At 45.8% G+C, this 17,673-nt stretch overlaps 1 protein-coding gene across 1 annotated transcript in view; it reads right to left on the bottom strand.

The window, feature by feature from the left end:
- Nucleotides 1-17,673, bottom strand: part of ITGA2B (integrin subunit alpha 2b) — a 131,615-nt gene that overhangs the window by 84,908 nt on the left and 29,034 nt on the right. Inside the window, exons 7-10 of the mRNA XM_063963177.1 lie at nt 16,986-17,102; nt 6,068-6,112; nt 3,710-3,750; nt 3,253-3,303 (exon numbers count right to left, since the gene is read on the bottom strand). Coding sequence (XP_063819247.1) covers nt 3,253-3,303; nt 3,710-3,750; nt 6,068-6,112; nt 16,986-17,102 — 254 coding nt within the window. The remainder of the gene's footprint in view (nt 1-3,252; nt 3,304-3,709; nt 3,751-6,067; nt 6,113-16,985; nt 17,103-17,673) is intronic.

Genomic DNA, 17,673 nt, shown 5'->3' with positions numbered 1-17,673 from the left:
TAAAGGAACAGAATTCTGACTGATTACTGAAGAGAGTTAATAGACCAGACCTTAAGTGGTTAAAGTACCCTAACATGGACAACTTTGTCCCTGATGTTACGGCCTCTTCTATATGACGGCAGAATGGACGCCTCTTTTAATGTTGATAATTGTGGATCCGCAGTAATAGGCCAAATTTGTCTGGCTTGTTATACCAATTTTTTGCTAATTCCTGAGTAGCATTGCAGCCACACCATACTTCTGTCATGAACATTATTTTGATCTTTTTTGACTGCATTTAATGCTTCATCTCTTGTAACAACAAGTGCTCTAACTGTAGTTTTAATGAATAATCAGATTGTACGCGAATATTGGAGAAATAGAAGAAACTGGAAGAATTAGAGTCTATGGTAAATTACTTGAAGAGTGAAGCTGAAGAACTCCGGTAAAGAAGAACTGATGACTGTGTTTTATGATTATAAGACGAGGCTGAAGTACTTGGACTTTGAAGAAATGAAGACTGTGATTTGTGCTTGAAAGACGAGGCTGAAGAACTTGGACTTTGAAGAAATGAAGACGTCTGCGGGAACCGCCGTTAGCACCTGGAGCTCCTCTACAACCTGGAACCCTGTGAGCGCTTCCATGAGTGGCAACGGACTCAGACAGCAGGACTACAGCAACGTTTAGGGAACCGATAGATGAGAGCAACCAGGACCAGGGAACCAAAAGTAACCTGGGAGCAAAGAACTGGAGAACCTTTCACAAGGAGGTAGCTTGTAGCACTGGCACTCTTCCTCTGAGCCAGCCCCCTTTTGTAAGGGGAGAACATGCAGGATTGGCTGGACACAGATTGGGAACTTCATTGGTAATACTCTGGTCTCCAACATGGCTGCCCCAGCACAGGAGACATACTTAGCTGTTAGCACACAGCTTTAGCCAGCTTCTGTCTCTGACACACTACACTGTGTCACCACTAGAGGACTTTACCGCAGCGATCCCCGCTACAGCGCCTGGCTCTCCAGACCCTCGGCCCTTGAAGGCCGCACATCCGCTCCCTGCCACCGCACCAACCAGCGGGATGGTAACCCACGGGAGCACCTGCCGGAGGTAAGGCTCCGGAGCCTGACAAAAGGGAGTCACGTCATGAAACGTTGACTGTACATAGCTGTTGTCTAGCATGTTTATTAGTCCTTGAGTGCCAGATACTGTTCCTAGATACTGCATTATTGAGAATCATGCCACCGGGGCACTTACACATCATAGCGAGTGCCGGGCACCTACGGAAGTATAATATATATATATAATTTTTGCAGAGCCTTTATCCACTAAACAGCACATGCTCTAATATAAGTAGAATATAAAACTTTGTGTCAGGACATAATATACGTAAGCAAATGACAGATAAATAGGATCAAATGATACCTGCATATATGTATATGGTCATAAACAAAAAGTGTGAGGGTCAATTTCAGGTTACAGTAAGTCTCACATTCATTTAGTATTTGTTTTCTTTTACATAAAAAACTTTTCTACCTATTTCTCTTATTAGAAATAAGCTAAAAGTAAACTTGTCGGGCCCTGGCAGGGATAGCAGCAAGCTAGTGCTGCTCCTCTGTGCAGCTTCTCCTTCCGCTACCGCCCGGCAATGGGCGCCACCAGCCTAACCGCCACCACTGCTAGCAGGGGGAAGCTCCCTGGAGTGCATGGAGAAGTTTCTTACCTTCTCCATGCCCAGTAAACAGCAGCGCTGCCGCCGAGATCAGAAGTGCCGCGTGTCCAAGATGGCGGCAGCGGCTTCTCCAGCTTCCCCCACTGTCTCCAACGCTGCCTCCAACCCTCCCTCTCCCCTGGCTACTGCTGTTGGGACACCTCATGACTCTTCCTGCTCCCCACTGGCCAGCTATAGTGACATAGTGCGGGCCATTAAGTCCACAATGGCCCCTTTGATGCAGGAGCAGGCTGAATCATTTAAACAAGCCCTGCAGGAAACTAATGCTAATATTATGCAGCTCACTCAGAGTGCATTCTACTGAGGTTACTTTGGGAGAGACTTTTCAGGATGTTTTTACCCTAAAGCAACAATATGAGGACCTGCATAAACAACACCTCCAAGTCCTGGAGAAGCTGGATAATTTGGAAAACAGGTCCCGGAGAAATAATCTCCGTATTGTAGGGCTGTCTGAATCTCTTAAAGGGGAAGCGCTCACCCAATTCTTAACCACTACCCTGCTGGACTTATTGGATGAAAATAACTCTCGCTCAGACCTGGTTGTGGAACGGGCGCACCGTATCGGCCCCACCCGTAACAACGCAGACTCCCGCCCGTGAGTCACAATTTTCCGCTGCCTTAATTTCCTGCATCGCGAGGCCATCTGGCAGGCCTCCAGGAAACAACGTCCTTTGATATGGGAAACCCACAAGCTCCTGATCTTCCAGGATTATTCGACCAAGGTCACTAGGGCACGCAAGGCATTCTCCTCGGTTTGTGCGGACTTGGTGAAGTCTGGACGTCGCTTTGCCCTTTTGTTTCCAGCCCAGCTGTGGCTCTTTACTGGTGATTCTACGGTGGATTTCTCTAGTCCTGATAACGCCATGCAGTATTTACGGGAAGAAGCTTTTGCACGTGACTCCTCCACGTTTCCTTCCCATTTTCGGCCTGATTCCTGTGATTGACCCGTATGACTTTGGTGTTCTTCTGCTGCTTACTACACTGTGTATCTTTAGACCTGAGTGGTAAAACCGTGATTTATTGGTCTCCTTCTGTGGGCTGTTAATTGGTTCTAGCTATTATGCCCTTCTTTTCGTTATTTTTCTTATTAATTGTTACATTGTTCTTCTGGGTACATTGTTAGGATTTGTATTATCCCATTTATTCCCCGTCTCCCCCTCCCCCCTTTTTCCCCCTAGCTGGCGATGTGTGGCGGTTTGCTGATTTCAGTTTACCTCCGGGCATCTTCTGTACCCTCTCATTGCAATACATTTTCTAAGTTGCTAATGTGAAGATGTCACTCCCACGTGTAGTCAGTGACATTGTTCATCGGCGCTGCATGCAGGACTGACAGGCAACATCGCCTGCGAGGGCAGCATGGTCCCGCTCCCCCCGCCATAGCACCATCACTCCCAACAATAGAGTATGTATGCACTTGCCGACGCTGGGTTCTGTCTCAGACGATACCGCATCATAGCGATATCGTTCTCATGTGTATGCACCTTTAACCAAACCATGAACATTGTATGTTCCCAGTATGATGATGTACTAGATAATATACGCACCTGATCTCCGTGGATGATGAGAATACTTTTGACGCCACTAAAAATTTCGACCTGTAGTGGAAAAGAAGCCATTGTTAAGGGAAATACATGGGTCTCCTACATTCAAGGTGTGGGAACATCGGGCCTAATTCTATACAATAGCCCAGGGATGGGGAATGGGGGGGGGGGGGGGGGGTTGGGGTTATTGCAGGTCCTCTGGCACCTGTACCAGGAACAAAAACTTGTTATATCTAGCTGTATGACAGGCGGCATCAGGACACTGGGGGATCAGCGCTGAAGTGCCCTGGTGCTGCTGCTCTGCAGCTGCCTGTCATATAACTTCACAGGTGCAGCAACTGTGGAGAGCAGTGGAGTAGGTAGAGAGCCTCTCCAGGATGGCGCCTCCATGCAGTGCTTACCAGGCTTACCGCATTGCACCGGCCATTCATATAAAACATATATAGAACTCTGTACTTACTGCTCCCACGTCTGCCACATTTGGACACCCCACAACAATTTCTGTAACACACCAAACACAGGTAACAGATCCATTTTACTGACATTCAATAAAGAGATATACAAATACAGTATGTATTACAGAAAAGGTCAAACAAGGTTGGTGTTACCCAGCGGGCACTCTAGGGCAGACGTTAGCAACATTTGCTATAATAAGACCAATAAATAAACATAGAACATATTTTATTATATAAATATGTAATATATGTAAAACCACAAAAGTATAATATGGGAGACGTAGTGAGAGTGGTATTATCAGAGTCATGGTAGCAGCGAGCAAGATCAATACACTGACCAAGCGTATAGATAAATTGGCCAGTTTAGGCTAATTGGTATTGTAAATGAATAAACAAAATTACTATTTTAATTATAAATCTAATTCTGAAACTTAAGGTGCATACAGACTGAGAGATTTTAACTATGAGAGATTTTGACTGAGCGATTTCCCTTGATCTGGCAGTAGGAGATTTTGACTAACTTTTCCAGCGATTTTGGCTATGGGCTCATTTAAGCAAGGGGATGCTTCTTCTTTTCCAGCGACCTAGCCAAAATTGACTTGCCTGCACAGTCTATTTTTAGCAGCGATAGCGACCTGGCGGGGACGCGCATTGCTATCGCTGGCTGTGTACACACAGAGCGATATGCACTAACTTTCTGTTCGATTTTGACTATATAGTCAAAATTGCTCAGCTATATTGCTCCGTGTGTATGGACCTTTACATATGGGTTCTAGCTGGTAAATCTTTGAAACCTTCAGTATTCCACTTTAAATAGTTCCAGGTGCAGTGTGTGAAAACATTGTGTACCAGGAATTGCTGAGCCCTAGGGTATTGTTGACAAAAGACCATTCTAAATGCTTTTTTGGTGTGGCTGTACAGTAGTACGGATACTCTTGGGTCTTTACAATGCAAAACTATGGCCTAATTTTCAGTGACGACACAGTACAGACCCCCCCCCCCCCCCCAACTGGATTATATAACCCTCCTACCAGAGCCGGCCTTAGGCATAGGCAAACTAGGCAAGTGCCTAGGGCATTTGGTATGCTTAGGGGCACCAGCAGCTTCTGCTGATTAAAATGATATGCAGCATGCCTATATTCTGTGTGTGACTGCGGCTGTATCTGTATATGAAATGCTACTTTACAGTGTATTCCTGGAAATCACTGTAATGTAGCATTTCGTATGCAGATACAGCTGCAGCCGCACACAGAATATAGGCATGCTGCATATCATTTTAATCAGCAGAAGCTGTTTGTGCATCCTAGCCACATAGTAATGCAAATAAGATGCATTTTCATAAACAAAAGGCGCCCAATGGTAGCAGAGCTGCCAGCTGACTCACGCCAGGCATCTCCTGCAGAACTAGCGGTGGTGCTAGGGGGCACCAGCCAAAATCTTGCCTAGGGCATCATATTGGTTAGGGCCGGCTCTGCCCCCTACCATTCTGAATTCTCTTATCACACTGCGGATGAAGTACCACTGTGCTATTAAGCAGTTATACCCAGTAGACTCACTGTATCCATATCATGATGCCCTCTACAGGGGCTAGATGTTTCTGGACAGCGAGGAAACAAGGCTTATTCAAAGGGACATATTCCTCTGGTTGCATTCGTACATTTATGAATAATTAAAAGAAAATAACTTTATTGGTTTACGTTAAAATATATTCCACTTTAGGCAACGCACACTAGAAAACAGGAAAGGGGTAAGCAATAATTTACCAACGGAGCGCAAGTCTAATTGAATTCAAGAATTAATATCACTCTTGTATCTGAGCATATATTTTAACTAATAAACTAATAATAAAAAAAATAAAAATAAAAGATAATATGAATGAAAATATTCTCATTTTGTTTCGTCTCAGGAAAGCCAAACAAAATTCCTAATGACCAGCCCTTAGAGACTCATTGTTTTACAACTTACACATGGATCTGGAAACTTATCCCAGATCCCATGTGTTTTCACCCAAAAACGGGTCCTTTTTTGGCAGAACAAAACAGGCTATAATTGGGCAGCCATTTTTTTTTTGTACGAAAACAGCCCATGAAGTGCAGCAGACCCCATTGAACATGGCCATGCCTCTTTTCTGCATGCAAAGACAATACTTTGCTTATATGCGGCTCCAGTCCATCACTGATCATAGTATGCAATATTCTTTTCATAATAGAGGGTGCTATAATTTACCCCACTCATATGCTGAAAAATTACATACCTAAACATGGATGGTTATGGAAATAGCGGCCCAAGTGTGGGAGGAGCTAACTATGGCATGATATTTCCCATTAAAATGAATAAGACAACACCATGCTCCATTACAGTACCTGTTTGGTTATCCATTGTAAATTCACCATAAGCCACTGAAAAACCTAAATTAGAGGAAAAAGGATAAAAAACAAAAAAAAAAGTTATTTCAGCTGAACACTGACTTAGGGCTCTATTCATGAAGCAGTGAGAATGGTGGAGATGTAAGCCAGTATAGAAGCTGCCCATGGCAACCAATCAGCTGCTATGTATAAGTTTCTAGAATGCACTTCAATTCTGATTGGTTGCCATGGGCAACTTTTCCACTTACTCACTTCTCCACTCTGTTCACTGCTTCATGAATAGATCCCTTAAATATTCTCCAGACAACATGGTAGAAATCTCAATCAAAGACACAAACATACAGGTACTGTATTTTTATGGCCCCTTTCAACGACATACCTAACATTCATTAGATTGCAGCCCATCAACTCTCTAGGCTGCATTTTAATGAATATTGGTTTAACCAACAAAATGATGAATGTGACAGTATTACCACATGCATTGCTGACATTCCTTAGAAACTTTGTATAAGATTCCTGCATTTCATAAAATATTGTGATTGTTTTATGTTTTGCAACAAACATAATGTATAACATAGCATAGTTTACCTGTGTGCTATTATATCACATTTATTTAATGCTAGTATTCAGAGCTTCCCAAACTCTGTCAATACAGTCCATGTTTTAAGGATACCCTTGCTTGAGCACACTTAATAGTTGATTTAACTATCTGGACTCAAGCATGAATATCCTTAAAACCTGGACTGTAACAGAAGAGTTTTGGAAACCCTGCTAGTATTGGTTTAAAAAAAAAAAACCTTCATCAAAATTAGTTTGGAAGGTGTTTCCCCTGTCTTTTCCCCACCGCTCTGTGTCCCTCCAGTCCTCCTCTCATCCTATCTCCAGCATGCACAGAGCCTGCTCTTCTTCACTTCAGCGGCTGTGACGGCATGACATCACATTTGCTGTGTCGGAAAAGGAAGCCACTGGGACCAGAGGAAGGGACAAACGCTGCCTGACAGACACACCGTATGCGAGTACCAGGAGGAGTGGGCTGCAGGTGGAGGAAGACCATGGAGCCACCAGGACCTGAAGAAAGGGGAGGAAGAGGGAGGTGGCTGCAGCACGTCACTAACACTAGGCCCGCCTGCATCATCTATTGTTGTGGGTAGTGTGACAGGCTTTTCTTTTGGAATTACTGTGCAGGGCCATGGAGGAGGTGGAACTAATTCCACCTATCATTACAGGTGATGGAACCCATTTCCCCCCACTGTAACCCCTGCACCCACAGAGCCCTGATCTCAACATCATTGAGTCTGTCTGGCATTACATAAAGAGACAGAAGGCTTTGAGCAAGCCTACATCCACAGAAGATCTGTGTTTAGTTCTCCAAGATAGAGAACAAATAAGCAGAGTGATTGGCGCTGTACATTAAAGTGAAGCTGTTTTCTCTTAAATCAGGCTTGTCCCCGAAAACACACTTTCTTGTAACACCTGGAAACCTTTCCCATATGGCAGAAACTTACATTAAAGTTCTGACCCGCAGACCTTGAAAGGTATCTTTATCTTCCTTTCTTTAAACCCAACAGCAGTTAAAAGGTATGCAGAAAACACTTACATTAAAATCCTGTTTTGCATTCACATAGCAGGTTCTTTAATCCTCCATATACATCGGGACACAGGCTGGCTCCAAAACCAAGTTTTAATAAGAATAAAATGTAACAAACACTAAAAGTTCTCATGTACAATGTAACAGCCAGAGTGAAGCAAGTGGGTGAAGACGCTAGATCTTACGTGCGGCACTGTCTGGCTGCAGACACAGACTAGATGATAAATGGCAGCAGCGCACGTCCTCCCTCTCCGGCAGATGTAACAAGCAGCTGGTTACAAAGTCCCAATCACGGCTAGCTCTGATGTGTTTCTGGGATAGCGATCCCCTTTGTCAAAGACTCTTTGAGCCGATCACTCTGCTTATTTGTTAATTGTCTAATTGGGGTGTATACAGGTGTACTCCTGGACCTGCAGAGTGTGGCTGCAGTGCAGGATCACATTTTATTTTAATTAGTTCTCCAAAACTCTCCCTGCCGAGTTCCTTCAAAAAATTGTGTGCATGCTGTTTTGAAGGCAAAAGATGGTCACACCAAATATTGATTTGAATTAGATTTCTCTTCTGTTCTTTCACTTTGCATTCATTTTGTTCATTGATAAAAAATAAACTACAGGTTGAGTATCCCTTATCCGAAATGCTTGCGACCAGTAGTATTTTGGATAGCTGATTTTTCCATATTTTGGAATAATTGCATACCATAATGAGATATCATGGCCAGTAGCGGATCTTGCCACGGGCAAGCAGGACTTTTGCCCGGGGCGCCGCCTTCCGGAGGGGGCTGGCGCCATCCGGAGGGCGCCGCACCATGGCAAGATCCGCCACTGCTGCCCGCTGTGTCCCTCGTCCGCCTCCGCTGCCCGCTGCCATCCCCGTCTGCCTCCTGTGAAGGGAACTAGACGCTATGCGTCTAGTTTCCCTTCCTGGAGAGTAACTTTGCTGAGCGGTGCGCGATGACGTCATCGCGCACCGCACAGCAAAGATCCTCTCCACGAAGGGAACTAGACGCATAGCGTCTAGTTTCCCTTCGTGGAGAGGACCTTTTGCTGTGCGGTGCGCGATGACGTCATCGCGCACCGCTCAGCATTCAAGCGGCGCTAGCAATGTACAGGGGGCGTAACTGACCACGCCCCCTGTATTAGACCACACCCCTTTTCCTGCCCGGGGCGCAGAGCGCCCTTGAACCGGCCCTGATCATGGCGATGGGACCCAAGTCTAAGCACAGAATGCATTTATGTTTCATATACACCTTATACACAACCTGAAGGTCATTTTAGCCAATATTTTTAATAACTTTGTGCATTAAACAAAGTTTGTATACATACACACAATTTGTTTGTTTCATATACACACAGCCTGATGGTCATTTAATACAATATTTTGAATAACTGTGTATTAAACAAAGTTTGTGTACATTGAGCCATCAGAAAACAAAAGTTTCACTATCTCACTCAAAAAATTCCGTATTTCGGAATATTCCGTATTTCGGAATATTTGGATATGGGATACTCAACATGTATTAACATTTCTATTTTTGAAAGCATTCTTACTTTGCAGCATTTTTTCCACACTTGCCAAAAAGTTTTGCACAGTATTGTGCATATATACTGTATCTCATATATATATATATATATATATATATATATATATATATATATATATATAATAAGAATTACTCACCGGTAATTCTATTTCTCGTAGTCCGTAGTGGATGCTGGGAACTCCGTAAGGACCATGGGGAATAGCGGCTCCGCAGGAGACTGGGCACAAAAGTAAAGCTTTAGGACTACCTGGTGTGCACTGGCTCCTCCCCCTATGACCCTCCTCCAAGCCTCAGTTAGGATACTGTGCCCGGACGAGCGTACACAATAAGGAAGGATTTATGAATCCTGGGTAAGACTCATACCAGCCACACCAATCACACCGTACAACTTGTGATTTGAACCCAGTTAACAGTATGATAACAGAGGAGCCTCTGAAAAGATGGCTTCCAACAATAATAACCCGATTTTTGTAACTATGTACAAGTATTGCAGACAATCCGCACTTGGGATGGGCGCCCAGCATCCACTACGGACTACGAGAAATAGAATTACCGGTGAGTAAATTCTTATTTTCTCTGACGTCCTAGTGGATGCTGGGAACTCCGTAAGGACCATGGGGATTATACCAAAGCTCCCAAACGGGCGGGAGAGTGCGGATGACTCTGCAGCACCGAAAGAGAGAACTCCAGGTCCTCCTCAGCCAGGGTATCAAATTTGTAGAATTTAGCAAACGTGTTTGCCCCTGACCAAGTAGCTGCTCGGCAAAGTTGTAACGCCGAGACCCCTCGGGCAGCCGCCCAAGATGAGCCCACCTTCCTTGTGGAATGGGCTTTTACAGATTTTGGCTGTGGCAGGCCTGCCACAGAATGTGCAAGCTGAATTGTACTACAAATCCAACGAGCAATAGTCTGCTTAGAAGCAGGAGCACCCAGCTTGTTGGGTGCATACAGGATAAACAGCGAGTCAGATTTTCTGACTCCAGCCGTCCTGGAAACATATATTTTCAGGGCCCTGACTACGTCCAGCAACTTGGAGTCCTCCAAGTCCCTAGTAGCCGCAGGTACCACAATAGGCTGGTTCAGGTGAAACGCTGAAACCACCTTAGGGAGAAACTGAGGACGAGTCCTCAATTCTGCCCTATCCGTATGAAAAATCAGGTAAGGGCTTTTATAGGACAAAGCCGCCAATTCTGACACGCGCCTGGCTGAAGCCAGGGCCAACAACATTACCACTTTCCATGTGAGATATTTTAAGTCCACAGTGGTAAGTGGTACAAACCAATGTGATTTTAGGAACCCCAAAACCACATTGAGATCCCAGGGTGCCACTGGAGGCACAAAAGGAGGCTGCATATGCAGTACTCCTTTGACAAACGTCTGAACTTCAGGAACTGAAGCCAGTTCTTTCTGGAAGAAAATCGACAGGGCCGAAATTTGAACCTTAATGGACCCTAATTTTAGGCCCATAGACAGTCCTGTTTGCAGGAAATGCAGGAAACGACCCAGTTGAAATTCCTCTGTAGGGGCCTTCCTGGCCTCGCACCACGCAACATATTTACGCCAAATACGGTGATAATGCTGTACGGTTACATCCTTCCTGGCTTTGATCAGGGTAGGGATGACTTCATCCGGAATGCCTTTTTCCTTCAGGATCTGGCGTTCAACCGCCATGCCGTCAAACGCAGCCGCGGTAAGTCTTGGAACAGACAGGGTCCCTGCTGGAGCAAGTCCCTTCTTAGAGGTAGAGGCCATGGGTACTCTGTGAGCATCTCTTGAAGTTCCGGGTACCAAGTCCTTCTTGGCCAATCCGGAGCCACGAGTATAGTTCTTACTCCTCTCCGTCTTATAATTCTCAGTACCTTGGGTATGAGAGGCAGAGGAGGGAACACATACACTGACTGGTACACCCACGGTGTTACCAGAGCGTCCACCGCTATTGCCTGAGGGTCCCTTGACCTGGCGCAATACCTGTCTAGTTTTTTGTTGAGACGGGACGCCATCATGTCCACCTTTGGTTTTTCCCAACGGTTTACAATCATGTGGAAGACTTCTGAATGAAGTCCCCACTCTCCCGGGTGGAGGTCGTGTCTGCTGAGGAAGTCTGCTTCCCAGTTGTCCACTCCCGGAATGAACACTGCTGACAGTGCTATCACATGATTTTCCGCCCAGCGAAGAATCCTTGCAGCTTCTGCCATTGCCCTCCTGCTTCTTGTGCCGCCCTGTCTGTTTACGTGGGCGACTGCCGTGATGTTGTCTGACTGGATCAACACCGGCTGACCCTGAAGCAGAGGTCTTGCTTGGCTTAGAGCATTGTAAATGGCCCTTAGTTCCAGGATATTTATGTGAAGTGACGTTTCCAGGCTTGACCACAAGCCCTGGAAATTTCTTCCCTGTGTGACTGCTCCCCAGCCTCTCAGGCTGGCATCCGCGGTCACCAGGACCCAGTCCTGAATGCCGAATCTGCGGCCCTCTAGAAGATGAGCACTCTGCAACCACCACAGGAGAGACACTCTTGTCCTTGGGGACAGGGTTATCCGCTGATGCATGTGAAGATGCGATCCGGACCATTTGTCCAGCAGATCCCACTGAAATGTTCTTGCGTGGAATCTGCCGAATGGAATCGCTTCGTAGGAAGCCACCATTTTTCCCAGGACCCTTGTGCATTGATGCACTGAGACCCGGTCTGGTTTCAGGAGGTTTCTGACTAACTCGGATAACTCCCTGGCTTTCTCCTCCGGAAGAAACACCTTTTTCTGGACTGTGCCCAGAATCATCCCTAGGAACAGCAGACGTGTCGTCGGAATCAGCTGGGATTTTGGGATATTTAGAATCCACCCGTGCTGCCGTAACACTACTTGAGATAGTGCTACTCCGACTACTAACCGTTCCTTGGATCTTGCCCTTATCAGGAGATCGTCCAAGTAAGGGATAATTAAGACGCCTTCTCTTCGAAGGAGTATCATCATTTCGGCCATTACCTTGGTAAAGACCCGGGGTGCCGTGGACAATCCAAACGGCAGCGTCTGAAACTGATAGTGACAGTTCTGTACCACAAACCTGAGGTACCCTTGGTGAGAAGGGTAAATTGGGACATGGAGGTAAGCATCCTTGATGTCCAGAGACACCATATAGTCCCCTTCTTCCAGGTTCGCGATCACTGCTCTGAGTGACTCCATCTTGAACTTGAATTTTTGTATGTAAGTGTTCAAGGATTTCAGATTTAAAATAGGTCTCACCGAGCCGTCCGGCTTCGGTACCACAAACAGCGTTGAATAATACCCCTTGCCCTGTTGCAGGAGGGGTACCTTGATTATCACCTGCTGAGAATACAGCTTGTGAATGGCCTCCAATACCGCCTCCCTGTCGGAGGGAGACGTTGGTAAAGCAGACTTTAGGAAACGGCGAGGGGGAGGTGTCTCGAATTCCAATTTGTACCCCAGAGATACCACCTGAAGGACCCAGGGGTCTACTTGCGAGTGAGCCCACTGCGCGCTGAAATTCTTGAGACGTGCCCCCACCGTGCCTAAGTCCGCTTGTAAAGCCCCAGCGTCATGCTGAGGACTTGGCAGAAGCGGGAGAGGGCTTCTGTTCCTGGGGATTGGCTGTCTGTTGCAGCCTTTTTCCCCTTCCTCTGCCCCGGGGCAGAAATGAGGAGCCTTTCGCTCGCTTGCCCTTATGGGGACGAAAGGACTGCGCCTGATAATACGGCGTCTTCTTATGTTGAGAGGCGACCTGGGGTAAAAATGTGGATTTCCCAGCCGTTGCCGTGGCCACCAGGTCTGACAGACCTACCCCAAATAACTCCTCCCCTTTATACGGCAATACTTCCATATGCCGTTTGGAATCCGCATCACCTGACCACTGTCGCGTCCATAACCCTCTTCTGGCAGAAATGGACAGCGCACTTACTCTTGATGCCAGTCGGCAAATATCCCGCTGTGCATCACGCATATATAGAAATGCATCTTTTAAATGCTCTATAGTCAGTAATATACTGTCCCTGTCTAGGGTATCAATATTTTCAGTCAGGGAATCCGACCAAGCCAAACCAGCACTGCACATCCAGGCTGAGGCGATTGCTGGTCGCAGTATAACACCAGTATGTGTGTATATACATTTTAGGATACCCTCCTGCTTTCTATCAGCAGGATCCTTAAGGGCGGCCGTCTCAGGAGAGGGTAGAGCCACCTGTTTTGATAAGCGTGTGAGTGCTTTATCCACCCTAGGGGGTGTTTCCCAACGCGCCCTAATCTCTGGCGGGAAAGGATATAATGCCAATAATTTTTTAGAAATTATCAGTTTTTTATCGGGGGAAACCCACGCTTCATCACACACCTCATTTAATTCCTCAGATTCAGGAAAAACTACAGGTAGTTTTTTCTCACCGAGCATAATACCCTTTTTAGTGGTACTGGTATTATCAGAAATATGTAAAACATTTTTCATTGCCTCAATCATGTAACGTGTGGCCCTATTGGAAGTCACGTTTGTCTCTTCCCCGTCGACACTGGAGTCAGTATCCGTGTCGACGTCTGTATCTACCATCTGAGGTAACGGGCGTTTTAGAGCCCCTGATGGCTTTTGAGACGCCTGGACAGGCACAAGCTGAGTAGCCGGCTGTCTCATGTCGTCAACTGTCTTTTGCAAAGAGCTGACACTGTCACGTAATTCCTTCCATAAGATCATCCACTCAGGTGTCGACTCCCTAGGGGGTGACATATCTATTATAGGCAATTGCTCCGCCCCCACATCATTTTCCTCCTCATACATGTCGACACAACGTACCGACACACAGCACACACACAGGGAATGCTCTGACAGAGGACAGGACCCCACTAGCCCTTTGGGGAGACAGAGGGAGAGTATGCCAGCACACACCAGAGCGCTATATATATACAGGGATAACCTTAAATAAGTGTTTTTCCTCCTTATAGCTGCTATTTGTTAATATTACGCCAAATTAGTGCCCCCCTCTCTTTTTTACCCTGTTTCTGTAGTGCAGGACTGCAGGGGAGAGTCAGGGAGACGTCCTTCCAGCGGAGCTGTAAGGGAAAATGGCGCCTGTGTGCTGAGGAGATAGGCTCCGCCCCCTTCTCGGCGGCCTTTTCTCACGCTTTTATGTGGAATCTGGCAGGGGTTAAAATTCATCCATATAGCCCTGGAGGCTATATGTGATGTATTTTCGCCAGCCAAGGTGTTTCTATTGCTGCTCAGGGCGCCCCCCCCTAGCGCCCTGCACCCTCAGTGACCGGAGTGTGAAGTGTGCTGAGGAGCAATGGCGCACAGCTGCAGTGCTGTGCGCTACCTTGGTGAAGACAGGATGTCTTCTGCCGCCGATTTTCCGGACCTCTTCTTGCTTCTGGCTCTGTAAGGGGGCCGGCGGTGCGGCTCTGGGACCGGACTCCGAGGCTGGGCCTGTGTTCGGTCCCTCTGGAGCTAATGGTGTCCAGTAGCCTAAGAAGCCCAATCCACTCTGCAAGCAGGTGAGTTCGCTTCTTCTCCCCTTAGTCCCTCGATGCAGTGAGCCTGTTGCCAGCAGGTCTCACTGAAAATAAAAAACCTAAAACTAAACTTTCACTAAGAGCTCAGGAGAGCCCCTAGTGTGCACCCTTCTCGGTCGGGCACAAAAATCTAACTGAGGCTTGGAGGAGGGTCATAGGGGGAGGAGCCAGTGCACACCAGGTAGTCCTAAAGCTTTACTTTTGTGCCCAGTCTCCTGCGGAGCCGCTATTCCCCATGGTCCTTACGGAGTTCCCAGCATCCACTAGGACGTCAGAGAAATATATATATATATATATATATATATATATATACACACACACACACACACACACACACACATACATACACACAGTCGATATACATTTACATTTATATCTATATATCTCTCTCTATCTATCTGTATGTAGCTGTTCTACCCGTTCTTTGCACGGGAGTTTCTGATTTTCACGGTTGAAAGTATAAAAGGCGTGTTAAAAAATGTAGTAAATCTATAGAGATGTAAATCTGAGGCGCACCCATAGCAGATATGGTAAAAAGTGACAGGACCATTTTTGTAGTTTATTAAATGCTACACACTGGAGTTGCAATCCAAATTTTGATCAGATTGTCCATTTGGGCATTATCATTCACGCAAAGCAAGCCACGCATCGGTGATGATGTTATTATGTCAACCCCCTTTTTATCCCCTTAGGGGAGGTTTATTAAGATTCTAACTACCGTATAAACTTGAGTATAAGCCGAGTTTTTCAGCACATTTTTTGTGCTGAAAAAGCCCCCCCCCCGTTACCAGCAGATGAACGGCTTTCGCGGCTCAGTCGCCCAGTGTGTACGGGCCTTAACCCTGGCACTGCGCACCACAGTAAGCAGATGGATGTGAGCTTGCAGTATATTTTTCCTTTTGACATTTTTACAAGCTTAGCAGTTACTGAAATCCCATACAGCAGTGTATATGTGAGCAAGCGGCACCCTCATACCATTTTGACTGTTTGCATAGTCATAGTCATGCTTTATGCATAGCAATCTCCCTTATTTCAACTAGCCCACATTACACTGTAGCTGCTGCATTTCCCACCCTAGGCTTATACTCGAGTCAATAAGTTTTACCAGTTTTTTGTGGTAAAATTAGATGCCTCGGCTTATATTCGGGTCGACTTATACTCGAGTATATACGGTACTTAGTTTTCCTATTTCCCACCTGAAAAATACCCTAACACAGGGCCTAATTCAGACCTGATCGCTGCCGCAAATTTGTTAGTAGTTGGGCAAAACCATGTGCACTGCAGGGGGGGGGGGGGGGGGGCAGATATAACATGTGCAGAGAGAGTTAGATTTGGGTGGGGTGTGTTCAATCTGCAATCTAAATTGCAGTGTAAAAATAAAGCAGCCATTATTTACCCTGCAGGAACAATATAACCCACCCAAATCTAACTCTCTCTGCAAATGTTATATCTGCTCCACCTGCAGTTCACATTGGCCCTCATTCCGAGTTGATCGGTCGCAAGGCGATTTTAGCAGAGTTACACACGCTAAGCCGCCGCCTACTGGGAGTGAATCTTAGCTTCTTAAAATTGCGACCGATGTATTCGCAATATTGCGATTACTAACTACTTAGCAGTTTCAGAGTAGCTCCAGACTTACTCTGCCTGTGCGATCATTTCAGTGCTTGTCGTTCCTGGTTGACGTCACAAACACACCCAGCGTTCGCCCAGGCACTCCCACCGTTTCCCCGGCCACTCCTGCGTTTTTTCCGGAAACGGTAGCGTTTTCAGCCACACGCCCCTGAAACGCCGTGTTTCCGCCCAGTAACACCCATTTCCTGTCAATCACATTACGATCGCCGGAGCGAAGAAAAAGCCGTGAGTAAAAATACTTTCATCATAGTAAAGTTACTTGGCGCAGTCGCAGTGCGAACATTGCGCATGCGTACTAAGCGGATTTTCACTGCGATGCGATGAAAAATACCGAGCGAACAACTCGGAATGAGGGCCATTGTTTTGCCCAACTGCTAACAAATTTGCAGCAGCGATCAGGTCTGAATTAGGCCCATATTTGGAAGTAAGAGAATTAGTGATGAGTCAGTCTATATACACACACACATACATAACTTACTATATATCCCACCATTTTACAGGTTGCAGTAATTCCCGTTGTGCTGTTCCAATTTTGGTTAATGAATGTGAGAGAAAGCAGAACAACCTGACTGAATGTATTGCTGATTATATTGGAAATATAAATAGAAGTGAATGAGAATGTATTTGTCTTTATATAATCTTGCCAGGAAGTACCTTTATATGTATCCATTGCAGATAGGTTCTCTGTAGAGAATTCCAAGCCAGAATATTTCTTGATTGTAGCCATGGGAATATTCCAGATACTATACAGGGGCACTGTAGTGAATAGTCCTAGAGTTTGTAGTAAGTGAAAAAAAAAGAAAGAAAATTTTATATATATATATATATATATATATATATACACACATATATATATATATATACATACATACACACACACACACACACACACACACACACACACACCTATATATTTGATTGGAGAGCTAATCAGACTGCACCAAAATATTTTCAAGAGAACAGGGCATACGTCTCAAAAAATATTTGCTAAATTCTGCATCATTTTCCCGGGAGAGGGATCAGAAGAATCCCTCCCAAGCAATGGCCATTCGCACATGTGTAGCCTGATGACCGCGCATGCACAGTAGCAATCACTTTATTTGTAACACATCAAAGGGATGGGCTCCTGTCCCTACATGTCTTTTTAATACTTGATAAAACCTTCATTCCTTGCTGGCACCATAAGAAATTATTGGTCAAATGATTAATAAATATGCATGCAAGCATGGGTCAAGTACAGTAAGGCCATGTTTGCAAAGATATGTCCCATGCCGACAACAAGAAAGATGCTCGGGCAGGTGTATGTACATGCCATTAGCCCACCACCACATGACCCTCACAC

Source organism: Pseudophryne corroboree, chromosome 3 (genome assembly GCF_028390025.1).
Source record: "Pseudophryne corroboree isolate aPseCor3 chromosome 3, aPseCor3.hap2, whole genome shotgun sequence".
Taxonomy (NCBI): Eukaryota; Metazoa; Chordata; class Amphibia; order Anura; family Myobatrachidae; genus Pseudophryne; species Pseudophryne corroboree.
This window is presented reverse-complemented; position numbering and strand designations above follow the sequence as displayed.